The sequence below is a fragment of the Dendrobates tinctorius genome, unplaced genomic scaffold, assembly GCF_039654945.1.
Source record: "Dendrobates tinctorius isolate UK_male_01 unplaced genomic scaffold, ASM3965494v1 ptg000040l, whole genome shotgun sequence".
NCBI lineage: Eukaryota > Metazoa > Chordata > Amphibia > Anura > Dendrobatidae > Dendrobates > Dendrobates tinctorius.
In genome coordinates this window covers 34,869,835-34,885,099 of record NW_027361708.1, presented here as the reverse complement: position 1 = coordinate 34,885,099, position 15,265 = coordinate 34,869,835, and the positions used below count along the sequence as shown (strand labels likewise).

The window sequence follows — 15,265 nt, the reverse complement described above, 5'->3', positions numbered from 1 at the left end:
ACGTTCCACGAACAGTTTAATCAATTTCATCCCACCATCAATTTAACACTCAACTACTCCAGTACCGAGATTAATTTTTTGGACACCATCATTAAGCTAAAAAACAATGAAATAGAGACATCCCTGTATCAGAAGCCAATCGACAGTCCAACATACCTTAAATGGGACAGTTTCCATCCAAAACACATAAAGAACTCTATTATCTATAGCCAAGCCATCAGATACAATCGTATATGTTCCAACCCCATGGATAGAGACAAACACCTTGGTCGCCTCAAAAAGACCTTTTTGAATCAGGGTTACCATCCAAGAACAATTGAAAACCAAATTACAAGAGCCACCAGATTGTCAAGGAATCACCTGCTACATTACAAAGCTAAAGAAGAAAATAACCGAGTGCCTCTAGTAGTCACCTACAACCCAAATCTGGAGGTGCTAAGGGGAGCTGCACGGAAATTACAACCTTTACTACAAAAAGATGCCCGATTAAAATCCATTTTTCCAGACCCCCCACTACTGTGTTTTAGGCAGCCCCCAAATTTAAGAAGCATCATTGTCAGAAGCTCCCTGTCCTCTCCAACAGCTGCAGGAACCTTTCCTTGCAACCAGAAAAAATGTAAAACCTGTCCATTTATAATGACCACGGACAAAATAAAGATCCCCAACTCACATCAGGACTACAAGATCCCAGGTACTTTCACCTGCATTACATCTAATGTGGTGTACTTAATTATTTGTACTAAATGTCCAACTGGGGGTCTGTATGTGGGGGAGACAGGGCAAAAGCTTAGAACAAGGATGAATGCTCATCGTCACACTATAAGAGAAAAAAGAATGGATCTACCTGTGGCAAAACATTTCTGTATCCCTGATCACAGCAGCATGGATATGAAATTACTGGTATTGAAAGGTAACTTCACATCTCAGAGAGAGAGACGAGTTTGGGAGTACAAATTTATGACGAACTTTGACACTCTCAGTGCTGGAATGAATGTGTCGCATGGATTTATGTCTTTTTACATCAATTAAGGAATTTCCTTTTTAAACCTTGCGGGGCAACACAGAACTAGACCCCAATCAGAGGACCATAAAACATCCAGACTCCTTATCTATGAACTGGTCCAATGTTTATATTTATGTTTCTCCCTCTCCCATATTGATAGTTCTGCTTCACGTCACTTGTCTTATCTATTGCATTTTTTCTAGGCTGTATTGTGCATAAATATGTGACTTCAGATTTTGTATTAGTCTAGCCTGATGAAGAGACCTGAGTAGTCTCGAAAGCTTGCAATGTATTACCATCTTTTCAGTTAGCCATTAAAAGGTATCAACTACTGAGGACTCTCAATCCTGAATATTTTTCTATCCACTGGCTAACACGGTACAAAGATATACATCTTTCCTGTATCAAAATGGAGGATACCAGAATGTACCGCATCTTTATGGAACTAAAACCACTTCTGAAGAAACGTGCACAAATGGACAGCGACATTTTTTTCTTATCTAAATGCAAAAAGGAGAATCTAATTCCCAAAGGACTCTGGATTACAAACCCAATTCTTCATACCTACAATACCCATTATGCACAAAACCTTTGTCACAGGACTTCTGAGAGACTAAGGAACCACCTTTTACATGTCTGCTACAGCATAAGGAGTAAAGTCCAGGGGCAATTTGAAACTCTGAGGAAAACACTTACAGAAAGCACAGAGCAAAAATTACAACAATACTACAACAAACTACGGACCTTTCTGGTTCATAACAAGGAAAAGAAACTACACAGACTGCGTCTCAATTCAGGACTCTATACAAACAGATACAAAACAAATCCAAAACCTGACAACTTGGACAACCACTCCATTCCAGACACAAAAGCATCTAACTGTGTCATCAATCTCTCAGATTATAAACCCAACAAAGTGGAACTGGCCGTGCTTTCTAGAGGACTCTCATTTTGTCCCACTAAGGCCCTAGATAAAACTGAACTCTGCAGTGATATGGAACAGTATTTCAGGAGACTGCGCCTGAGGGAATATTTCAATGATACAGAAGATTCAGAAAACACTCAGACCGAAGGAAAAGGGATCGTAACAACTAGGAAAAGGTCAGACTGGACACCTCCACCTGGACGCAACCCTCATTTGGATAAATATATAGACTCCTTCAGACATTTGATAAAATCCACAATCATAGACACTAACAGGAGACAAGCATCCAACATCAGTGCCCAGGAGAGAAAGGCCATACAGTCTTTAAAAACCAACAAAGAAATCATCATTAAACCTGCTGACAAGGGAGGTGCAATAGTCATGATGAATACATCAGACTACATGAAGGAAGCAAACAGGCAACTTATGGACACATGCTACTATAGAAAATTGGAGTCGGATCCTACACAGGACTATTACAAGGAACTAAACAAGTTGGTTTCTTGTCTGCCTGACCAGTCCATAAGAGCTGGCGATGACCTGATACCAGAGACTCCAAGAATAGGGACATTCTACATGCTTCCCAAAATCCACAAATCTGGAAATCCAGGAAGACCAATTATTTCATGTGTGGGCACCCTCACTGAGCAGGTATCTGGATGGGTAGAGGGTATTCTTAAACCACTGGTGAAGTATACATCCAGCTACATTCAGGACACAACTGACCTATTGAATAAACTAGCAGCAATAGGTCCTCTACCAGAAGGAACCATCCTGGCCACCATGGATGTGGAATCTTTGTACTCTAATATCCCACACCAAGATGGTTTACATGCCTGCAAATTCTTCATGGAAAACACAGGGACTGATGCTGATGCTGTGGTGAAACTTATAAAATTCATCCTCACCCACAATTACTTTGAATTTGACAACAGGATCTATCTACAGGAGACTGGCACAGCTATGGGAAGTAAAATGGCTCCACAGTATGCAAATCTTTTCATGGCCAAGCTTGAACGCGATTTTTTGTCCTCATGCCCCATCAGGCCCCTGGGCTACTACCGCTTCATTGATGATATTTTAATCATCTGGACGGAGTCTGAGCAACAGCTAAAGACGTTCCACGAACAGTTTAATCAATTTCATCCCACCATCAATTTAACACTCAACTACTCCAGTACCGAGATTAATTTTTTGGACACCATCATTAAGCTAAAAAACAATGAAATAGAGACATCCCTGTATCAGAAGCCAATCGACAGTCCAACATACCTTAAATGGGACAGTTTCCATCCAAAACACATAAAGAACTCTATTATCTATAGCCAAGCCATCAGATACAATCGTATATGTTCCAACCCCATGGATAGAGACAAACACCTTGGTCGCCTCAAAAAGACCTTTTTGAATCAGGGTTACCATCCAAGAACAATTGAAAACCAAATTACAAGAGCCACCAGATTGTCAAGGAATCACCTGCTACATTACAAAGCTAAAGAAGAAAATAACCGAGTGCCTCTAGTAGTCACCTACAACCCAAATCTGGAGGTGCTAAGGGGAGCTGCACGGAAATTACAACCTTTACTACAAAAAGATGCCCGATTAAAATCCATTTTTCCAGACCCCCCACTACTGTGTTTTAGGCAGCCCCCAAATTTAAGAAGCATCATTGTCAGAAGCTCCCTGTCCTCTCCAACAGCTGCAGGAACCTTTCCTTGCAACCAGAAAAAATGTAAAACCTGTCCATTTATAATGACCACGGACAAAATAAAGATCCCCAACTCACATCAGGACTACAAGATCCCAGGTACTTTCACCTGCATTACATCTAATGTGGTGTACTTAATTATTTGTACTAAATGTCCAACTGGGGGTCTGTATGTGGGGGAGACAGGGCAAAAGCTTAGAACAAGGATGAATGCTCATCGTCACACTATAAGAGAAAAAAGAATGGATCTACCTGTGGCAAAACATTTCTGTATCCCTGATCACAGCAGCATGGATATGAAATTACTGGTATTGAAAGGTAACTTCACATCTCAGAGAGAGAGACGAGTTTGGGAGTACAAATTTATGACGAACTTTGACACTCTCAGTGCTGGAATGAATGTGTCGCATGGATTTATGTCTTTTTACATCAATTAAGGAATTTCCTTTTTAAACCTTGCGGGACAACACAGAACTAGACCCCAATCAGAGGACCATAAAACATCCAGACTCCTTATCTATGAACTGGTCCAATGTTTATATTTATGTTTCTCCCTCTCCCATATTGATAGTTCTGCTTCACGTCACTTGTCTTATCTATTGCATTTTTTCTAGGCTGTATTGTGCATAAATATGTGACTTCAGATTTTGTATTAGTCTAGCCTGATGAAGAGACCTGAGTAGTCTCGAAAGCTTGCAATGTATTACCATCTTTTCAGTTAGCCATTAAAAGGTATCAACTACTGAGGACTCTCAATCCTGAATATTTTTCTATCCACTGGCTAACACGGTACAAAGATATACATCTTTCCTGTATCAAAATGGAGGATACCAGAATGTACCGCATCTTTATGGAACTAAAACCACTTCTGAAGAAACGTGCACAAATGGACAGCGACATTTTTTTCTTATCTAAATGCAAAAAGGAGAATCTAATTCCCAAAGGACTCTGGATTACAAACCCAATTCTTCATACCTACAATACCCATTATGCACAAAACCTTTGTCACAGGACTTCTGAGAGACTAAGGAACCACCTTTTACATGTCTGCTACAGCATAAGGAGTAAAGTCCAGGGGCAATTTGAAACTCTGAGGAAAACACTTACAGAAAGCACAGAGCAAAAATTACAACAATACTACAACAAACTACGGACCTTTCTGGTTCATAACAAGGAAAAGAAACTACACAGACTGCGTCTCAATTCAGGACTCTATACAAACAGATACAAAACAAATCCAAAACCTGACAACTTGGACAACCACTCCATTCCAGACACAAAAGCATCTAACTGTGTCATCAATCTCTCAGATTATAAACCCAACAAAGTGGAACTGGCCGTGCTTTCTAGAGGACTCTCATTTTGTCCCACTAAGGCCCTAGATAAAACTGAACTCTGCAGTGATATGGAACAGTATTTCAGGAGACTGCGCCTGAGGGAATATTTCAATGATACAGAAGATTCAGAAAACACTCAGACCGAAGGAAAAGGGATCGTAACAACTAGGAAAAGGTCAGACTGGACACCTCCACCTGGACGCAACCCTCATTTGGATAAATATATAGACTCCTTCAGACATTTGATAAAATCCACAATCATAGACACTAACAGGAGACAAGCATCCAACATCAGTGCCCAGGAGAGAAAGGCCATACAGTCTTTAAAAACCAACAAAGAAATCATCATTAAACCTGCTGACAAGGGAGGTGCAATAGTCATGATGAATACATCAGACTACATGAAGGAAGCAAACAGGCAACTTATGGACACATGCTACTATAGAAAATTGGAGTCGGATCCTACACAGGACTATTACAAGGAACTAAACAAGTTGGTTTCTTGTCTGCCTGACCAGTCCATAAGAGCTGGCGATGACCTGATACCAGAGACTCCAAGAATAGGGACATTCTACATGCTTCCCAAAATCCACAAATCTGGAAATCCAGGAAGACCAATTATTTCATGTGTGGGCACCCTCACTGAGCAGGTATCTGGATGGGTAGAGGGTATTCTTAAACCACTGGTGAAGTATACATCCAGCTACATTCAGGACACAACTGACCTATTGAATAAACTAGCAGCAATAGGTCCTCTACCAGAAGGAACCATCCTGGCCACCATGGATGTGGAATCTTTGTACTCTAATATCCCACACCAAGATGGTTTACATGCCTGCAAATTCTTCATGGAAAACACAGGGACTGATGCTGATGCTGTGGTGAAACTTATAAAATTCATCCTCACCCACAATTACTTTGAATTTGACAACAGGATCTATCTACAGGAGACTGGCACAGCTATGGGAAGTAAAATGGCTCCACAGTATGCAAATCTTTTCATGGCCAAGCTTGAACGCGATTTTTTGTCCTCATGCCCCATCAGGCCCCTGGGCTACTACCGCTTCATTGATGATATTTTAATCATCTGGACGGAGTCTGAGCAACAGCTAAAGACGTTCCACGAACAGTTTAATCAATTTCATCCCACCATCAATTTAACACTCAACTACTCCAGTACCGAGATTAATTTTTTGGACACCATCATTAAGCTAAAAAACAATGAAATAGAGACATCCCTGTATCAGAAGCCAATCGACAGTCCAACATACCTTAAATGGGACAGTTTCCATCCAAAACACATAAAGAACTCTATTATCTATAGCCAAGCCATCAGATACAATCGTATATGTTCCAACCCCATGGATAGAGACAAACACCTTGGTCGCCTCAAAAAGACCTTTTTGAATCAGGGTTACCATCCAAGAACAATTGAAAACCAAATTACAAGAGCCACCAGATTGTCAAGGAATCACCTGCTACATTACAAAGCTAAAGAAGAAAATAACCGAGTGCCTCTAGTAGTCACCTACAACCCAAATCTGGAGGTGCTAAGGGGAGCTGCACGGAAATTACAACTTTTACTACAAAAAGATGCCCGATTAAAATCCATTTTTCCAGACCCCCCACTACTGTGTTTTAGGCAGCCCCCAAATTTAAGAAGCATCATTGTCAGAAGCTCCCTGTCCTCTCCAACAGCTGCAGGAACCTTTCCTTGCAACCAGAAAAAATGTAAAACCTGTCCATTTATAATGACCACGGACAAGATAAAGATCCCCAACTCACATCAGGACTACAAGATCCCAGGTACTTTCACCTGCATTACATCTAATGTGGTGTACTTAATTATTTGTACTAAATGTCCAACTGGGGGTCTGTATGTGGGGGAGATAGGGCAAAAGCTTAGAACAAGGATGAATGCTCATCGTCACACTATAAGAGAAAAAAGAATGGATCTACCTGTGGCAAAACATTTCTGTATCCCTGATCGCAGCAGCATGGATATGAAATTACTGGTATTGAAAGGTAACTTCACATCTCAGAGAGAGTGACGAGTTTGGGAGTACAAATTTATGACGAACTTTGACACTCTCAGTGCTGGAATGAATGTGTCGCATGGATTTATGTCTTTTTACATCAATTAAGGAATTTCCTTTTAAAACCTTGCGGGGCAACACAGAACTAGACCCCAATCAGAGGACCATAAAACATCCAGACTCCTTATCTATGAACTGGTCCAATGTTTATATTTATGTTTCTCCCTCTCCCATATTGATAGTTCTGCTTCACGTCACTTGTCTTATCTATTGCATTTTTTCTAGGCTGTATTGTGCATAAATATGTGACTTCAGATTTTGTATTAGTCTAGCCTGATGAAGAGACCTGAGTAGTCTCGAAAGCTTGCAATGTGTTACCATCTTTTCAGTTAGCCATTAAAAGGTATCAACTACTGAGGACTCTCAATCCTGAATATTTTTCTATCCACTGGCTAACACGGTACAAAGATATACATCTTTCCTGTATCATAAGCACATAGGGAGAAATGTGCAGCTTTCCCACACTGAATTCTCAACAGTCTTCAGGAAGGTCTTCACGTGGGAACCTAATAAAGTGTTTTGAGGGCACAAATAGGATTTGAAGCTTCTTCCAGTTGTTCCATTGCATAAAGCACACGTCCTCCAGCTTTGGAGCCTTCATAACAATGCAGCTATTGCCGTTATTGTATCTTTCTGCAAATTGTTTTTTATCAGGAAACTAAAAAATTTGCAGCAAACTATGAAAAACTCAAGAACTTCAAAGTTTTTACTCTTTTACCCTGGGTCAACACATTTTTTACAACGTTTTATCATTATTGGAATTTTGAGTTGTTTTTATTTGATTGTCAATTGTCTTTAATTTTATATGTTTCTTCTGGCAGTAAAATCACAAACCTGCCATCTTGCACTATATATTAGGCCGCTTTAACACATCCTGATATTTCTGGTATTGGAAAAAACGGTACCGGAGATATCCGTGTCCGTGTGCCCTTGTGTCCATTTGTCACATTCGTATGGCATCCGTGTGCTATCCGTGTGTCCGTGTGTACCATTCGTGTGTGATCCGGGTGCTATCCGAATCCTGTCCGTGTGTCTGTGTATTGAAACAATTTGTTTCAATATTAACCCTATGACTTTTAAAATGCATACGGATGGCACATGGACACCATCCGTGTGCAGTTCGTATTTACACGGACCATTGACTTGTATGGGTTCATGTGATCCGTGCTGTCGCTCAAAAACGGACATGTCAGCGTGTTTTACACAGAGACACACAGTCCATGAAAACACGCTGACATGTACATATGTAGACCCATTCATTTGAATGAGTCTACGTGTGTCAGTGCCTCCAGGACGTGAGAAAACTGTCACCACACGTACCGGAGACACTGATGTATATACCGTTAGTCAAACTGTCTGTTGCTGCATCTTGCAAATTGTCTTAGTGAGAGCACCAACTCATTATAAACTAAATAGCTAAAGCAAGAACATTATTCTCTAGATTACATCCTTTCACCCAGGATTCGCAGAACAGCTCCTTTGATAAATTGTTTTTTTTTATTCTCACACTGCTAAGAGATTCCAGTGGGTGAGAAGAAGCTGTGATCACACCTATGCACCGCCTCCTTCAAAATACTGCTGATCACTTAGGCTCTGTTCACACCACATATTCAGTTTACAGTTTAATTTTTAAAATAGATATAATTAGATACTATATGTTTTAGGCTTCTCGCTCATTGACCTAAATTGTCTGATTCTTCCAAAGCATGACGCTGTTATAAAATGATGCCACGATACTCCAAGTATAAATATATACTCCTCATGCTGGATCCTTTAATACTAAAGATGGCGTAGACATGTAGTAGATTAATTTGTTACTGTCAGAATTTAAGGGATTAGGTAAATGTATATTATGCTCCTTTTTTTAGTTTGAAACTATTGTGTTTATTGTTTTATAGCATTGGCATTGATTGTAGATGGAATAAATTAACTGGTACTGGTAAAAATGCCTAAAGAGAAGGTTATAGTGGCGGAAGTATGTAGTTTAAATAACCCTCTTCCATTTTATCTAAAAAATTAGTGAAATAATTTCAAGGTAATGTTTGTAACTAATGTTACCGATCCTGGAAAGCACATACTTTTCTGGTTAAAGCTTTGTATAAAGACCCATAATCCCTTCAAACCCCTCACAACATGCGTCGTGCTTGTACTGCACATGCCATGTCTCTCCCTTTGATGTGGGCTCCGGCTGAACAGCTGACATGCGCCTTTAACAGCCGCGGGTGGAATCGTGATCCACCCGCAGCTGTTAACCTGTTAAATGCCGCTGTCAATCTCTGACAGTGGCATTTAATGTGATTGCGCCGGAAATGCGTCACTAATCCCACTCATTGACCGTGTTACATCACCATGGGTCACCGATGAGTTGGCATGACAACTTGGGATCTGCAGCAGACCCCTGTGGTTGTCATTGCTGGATTGGTATGAGCGCCGACCAGCGATCGGCGCTCATAGCAAGTGAACATTTTTGCTACACACAGGCAATCTCATCATCGCCTGTGTGTAGTAGAGGTGATCGGATTATCACAGCTTCTAGTTCCCATGGAGACTATTGAAGCAAGTAAAAAGCTAAAAAATATTTTTAAAAGTATAAAAAAATAAAAAAAATATAAAAGTTTAAGTCACCCCCCATTTGTCCCAATCAAAATAAAACAATTAAAAAAAAATACACATACTTGGTATCGCAGCATTCAGAATCACCTGATCTATCAAGATATAAAAAGAATTAATCCGGTCTGTAAACGGCGTAGCGGAAAGAAGTAAACGCACCAGAATTACGTTTTTTTGGTCACTGCAACATTGCATTAAAATGCAATAAGGAGCAATCAATAGATAATAGCCACACCAAAATGGTAGCATTAAAAATGTCAGCTTGGCACACAAAAAATAAGCTCTCACCCAGCCCCAGATCACAAAAAATGGAGACGCTACAGGTCTCCGAAAATGACGCAATTTTTTTTAGCAAACTTTGGATTTTTTTTTCACCAATTGAATAAAAAAGAACCTATACATGTTTGGTGTCTATGAACTTGTAATGACCTGGAGAATCACAATGGCAAGTCAGTTTAAGCATTTGGTGAACATGGTTAAAAAAATCCAAAAACTGTTGTGGAATTGCACTTTTTTTGCAATTTCACTGAGGTTGTTTTTTTTCATATTTTTGAGTACACAATATAGTAAAACCAATGGAGATGTGCTAAAGTACAACTCCTCCTGCAAAAAGCAAGACCTCATATGGCCACATTGACGGAAAAACAGAAATAAAAAAATGAAAAAGGGCTGCGGCGTGAAGGGGTTAAGGCAGGGCCTTCTGTCACAATGTCCCTTGAAGAGATGTTAAGAGCTTGAAGCCTCTGTTTAGAAGTATAGTCATAAAGTGAGCTGCCATTCAGACAGCTGTGTCCAAGATATTTTCACCAATTATCAGGGTATCTACTTTCACAAGAACTGTGACAAACTTACGCAAAATTGAAATATTCATCATCCCTCATTTAGATAAAAGAATAAAAGATAAACTTCGGCACATTTATTGTCCATGATTAAACTGTATTAATTAAATACCTGTTATGAAATAACTCAGTTCAGCATTTAATCCTGTATCGGCATCTGAGCAATTCAGACGTGCCACAATGTAGTCTCGGGGTACATTTTCCGCCAGTGAAATGTTGTACAGAGCTGGATAAAAAGTAGGGGTTTCATCGTTGATATCCAGAACTAAAAAAAAAAGAAAAGATTCAGAAAAAATAGAAAAAAAGTCTGACTACAACTTCATGGACATTTATATCTCACTGGTAAGATGGGTCCATGTGCGTGGAGCCTGTATGGCAGTCTACAGAGTATATATGGCTCGTTAGTCCAGATCCATATGGGATCCATGCCTTGATGTAAAGGATCGGTACTGTATGTACAGAGATATTCTTCCATAGAATTACTGTTTCTTTGGGAGAATACAGAATCATCCACCATTTATACAGAGCTGTAAGAAGCTGCCATATAGTCTTTTGAGGCCTCTACCATAGCTCTGTATACCTCCCTGGAAGAATTAGTTTGGTACCAATCCTATAGGAAAAACCAGAGGCGTAACGATCATGGTTGCAGAGGGTGTGACTGTGACCAGGCCCATGGGGGATGGGAGTTCGCCGATGCCAGTGCCAATTTCAGCTGGATGTGAGGCCGAGGATGCAAATTCAGCTTAAAGCATCACTTAAGTGTTTTTTTATTTCACCACTGGAGTGTTGCTTAAAATTCAAGTCCCCAGGCCACCATCTTATGCCCCACTGTTGGAATTTGCATCTGTTTTCGCCGCTTCTCCGGTCTGTCTCTTGAAGTTTGTGAATGACCTGCTGGCTGCTCCAGTGTTTCAAGAAGCATGTTGGAGGTCACTAATCAATGTTAGTCTATGAGAGTCTCATTCTGGCTCTCATAGACTTGCATTGAGAGCTTGTGACGTAGCTTCTGAGTTCAGGCCACTCACAAGCTGCACTCACAAGATGGTACCACAGGATCGGATAGCTGACGGAAACTGGTGAAGACGCCGACCGGTGAGTATATGACTAGAGGCAGAGGACATATGCTTAAAGTACCACTCCAGCAGCTTGCCCATGGTATGCAGCTCAAGGCAGTGACATCATGCGCTGCCCATGATCGCATGCCAAAGTCAGCTGACAGCTTCTGCGCTGGCTCTAGAGGAGGAGGCTGCACAAGATGGGAACTGCGAAAGATAAGATAGAATGATTGTTTGTTTCATTTTAAAATGTGCTGGAGAAGAATGAAAGGGATTTTGAGGTGCATTGTACCAAGTTGGGGGACATTACCAGGAAGAGGCCTAGGGTGGAGGGCATTTGTTATAGGATGGAGCACATGATGGGAGGAATTATAACTGTAACGGTCCATGATAAGACATTATTACTGGAAGTTTCCCAGGATGGAGAACATTATCCGATGGGGCCCAGGAGGGTGACATTATTAAACAAAGGGCCTAAGACTGAGGACATTATTACATAGTGGAAAACATTATACCAGGAAGACTTCCAGGATGGGGGACATTGATATAGCATGGGGCCCAGAATGGGGGGTAGTATTACTGGAAGGGGCTAGGAAGGGAAGGCGGAAATTATTCCTTGAAGAGGCCTAGGGTAGGGGTCAATATTATAAGAAGGGTACAGGATTATGGAGATTATTACAGGATGAAGCCAGGATGGGGACATTATTACATGGGGGTGAACATGCATTTCTTTATAGGATCTAGAACACTACAAGAGCCCATACATTTGACGAACATGGTGATGCGGGCCCATCAGACTCTAATTATGCGTCTGTGCAGAACAGCAACATGACAAATATCAGGATATTGGTCCAAACTTTGCATTTGCTTGTGAATTTTCTTTAATTTGTTACTTGGTGTACCAGATTATGAGACTTTGTTTTAGATGGCTGTTTACATGCTATAATTGAAACAAATGCAATAACTGTATACTGACTGATGTGAAATAAAGAACGAGATGGGTAAACTGTTGCTGCAAATCTACATCTCCAGTTTTATTGCAGCATATATTACAGATAGGGAATAAATTAAATTTCTGATGGTATTAATTAAGATTGAGTATAAAACTATAAGTATAAATCCAACAAAACAAAAGTAAAATGTAATCTATGCAAAATTAATGAATAAGGGAAAAAGAAGATTACCACGAACTGTAAGAGTACTGGTAGAACTTTTAGATGGAGATCCTCCATCACTGGCTACTACCCGGAGGTAATATTCTGCAATTCCCTCTCTGTCTAGAACAGCTGTAGATGTGACCAGTCCACTTGTACTGTTTATAACGAAGTCCATTCGCGGCATTCCAACCTGCATTCGGTATGTTACTTGGCCATTTAGCCCTTCATCTAGGTCAATAGCCACCACCTATTGTTCAGATAATCGGAGAGAAAAAGAAGTGCTTATTTAGGTGAATTTCTTAAAAAGCATCTTTTTAACATGAATTTTATATGAGTAAGAATCAACCAATATTTCCTTAAGGGTATTTTCATTGTTTGACACGCGACAGCATAAAATCTAAATGGCCTAAGCTTAGCAATGAGAAATTTAAATAAGGAATTTACATATTTATGAACAGGTCTCTACCAAAGTATCAAGTCCCTTTCCGTGTTATTTAGCAGTGCATTGCAGGTCCAATGTCCTGTTAGAAACATGTACACAATGTTACCTAATTACGTATTTAAGAGGGTTGATCTGGGGTAGATTCCCCATTGAATGGTCATGGACAGCAATGTTGCTTCAGAGATACACATGACCTCAGTGTGCTAACATGCCCCTCAGCGTCTCTCGACTTGTCTCATATTGAGCACATGCGACACGCCATTTATTAGTAATTGTAAAAGGAGCTGTCAGCAGCGGATCTTGATGATTTGCCCAAGTGCATTTAATATAGTAGCACATTCCTCAGACAGCCATTAATAACTTCATTGATAGCAGTCAAGGCAATAAGTGTGGGGATATAGCGCAAGAGGTGATCATACTCAATACTGAATAAATCGAGAAGTTTTGAAAATTTTGTTTCCATATTTTCACCATTTGCATATCAGTAACATGTCTATCCATTCTGTGGTTTCCATAGTTCCACTATTTTTCCATCTTGGTGTTACAATTTCATTGTTGAGGAATGTATATTCATCTAATTATTCTAAATTAGTAGTTCAAAAATGTCCAAATGCAGCGCATGTAAGAAAAATGGTCTTTAAATTCATGTCAGCTACAGCAGGTCTGCTTTTTTGATCTCTTGCAGACTTGCATTCATTTTTCACTGCAATAGAAATATTTAGTTCCTTGGAACATACAGACATGATTACCTGGAATACAGATGCTCCGGCAGGCGTTCCCTCCAGGATCTCTGCGATGAATGGCAAATTCTGAAAGGTGGGGTCATTATCATTAAGATCCAGCAAATTTACAAAAACTGTCGCACTGCTTGTGGCTCGGAGCGGAGGTCTTCCACCTGCCAAGTAAAGATGAGATTATTACATTTATTACTTGTAAAGTGAGAGCAGAGAAAAGAGTGTGCGTGCTGAAGTACCCTCATCACTGCCGGGGACAGCACGGTGTTGTTATTGTTGGTTTTACATTTAGAAACTGTGGCCAAACGAGGCTCAATGTTTGCTTTAGGGAACACTGCCACATTACCAGATCTGCTGAGGAATTTATGTAGTGGGAAAAACACAGGTCTGGGGTAACAAAGGCAGCATAAACTGACCTGTTAAATCAATTTGTGTACGATATTCTTTTGTGCTGTACTATAATACACAGCAAACAATCCATTTAATATTCACCCTATATTCATGTCCCCAAACACTATTAACCTCCAGATATAGGGTTAATCTGCAGGTCAATAGAGTTCCAATGTTTTCCAGCCATCTTGTCGAAGGCGTGACGGAGTAAAGTGTACTTCCTCCCAGAAGCTGCCAGCTTTCATTCATAGAGGCATACCGAAGTGACTTCCATCACCACTCACAGTAGTATTGAGCGGCTGTAAGCACTCCCTAGCACTTTGACTGACAGCTTGTACAGATGTGATGAACGACAAACTGTCAATCAACGTTACAGCCGCTAGTCACCGAGAATGGTGAGCCTCTCTGACATGCCTCTGTGACTACAAAGTCTGCAGCCCACAAGAGAAATAAAGTGCATTTCTTCCGGTAGCCACACATTAACCCTTTCATGGCAGGACCAATTTCAATTTTTGTTTTTTCCTCGCTTTCTTCCCAGAGCTATAATAACTCTTTTATTTCTTTTGTCCACATAGACATATAAGAGCTTGTTTTTTGCAGGATAACTTGTACTTTTAAATGACACCATACATTTTACAACATAGTATACTGGAAAACAGGAAAAATTCCAGATGGGGAGAAAAATGTGAAAAAACAAATGCAAAAAAATTACGTTGCAATATGAATATGTTCATCAGTATAATTGTGAAAATACCAAACATGTCCAGTTTTTTCATTATTTTAGTGCTGAAATAAAAATTGGGTGTTTGCAAAAAAAAATGTTTGCATTGTGTCATCATTTTCAAAGTCACCTGAAAATACAAAGGTGACATCTACCCCACAAATATGAACCCCACTTCCCACCGCTACAGGGCAAGTTGGAAGAGCTGGGCAGAGCGCCAGAATTGGTGCATCTAATAGATGTGCCTT

General features: G+C 40.2%; 1 protein-coding gene and 1 long non-coding RNA gene across 3 annotated transcripts in view; one reads left to right on the top strand and one right to left on the bottom strand.

The window, feature by feature from the left end:
• The window catches only part of CDH23 (cadherin related 23), a 1,761,581-nt gene that overhangs the window by 507,140 nt on the left and 1,239,176 nt on the right, over positions 1 to 15,265 (bottom strand). For both annotated transcript variants that reach the window (XM_073574902.1, XM_073574903.1), the window contains exons 23-25: positions 13,922 to 14,067; positions 12,758 to 12,977; positions 10,631 to 10,783 (exon numbers count right to left, since the gene is read on the bottom strand). In XM_073574902.1, the coding sequence (XP_073431003.1) occupies positions 10,631 to 10,783; positions 12,758 to 12,977; positions 13,922 to 14,067 (519 nt within the window). The remainder of the gene's footprint in view (positions 1 to 10,630; positions 10,784 to 12,757; positions 12,978 to 13,921; positions 14,068 to 15,265) is intronic.
• LOC141088721 (uncharacterized) overlaps positions 1 to 15,265 on the top strand; it is a 400,341-nt gene that overhangs the window by 130,374 nt on the left and 254,702 nt on the right. The window lies entirely within an intron of this gene.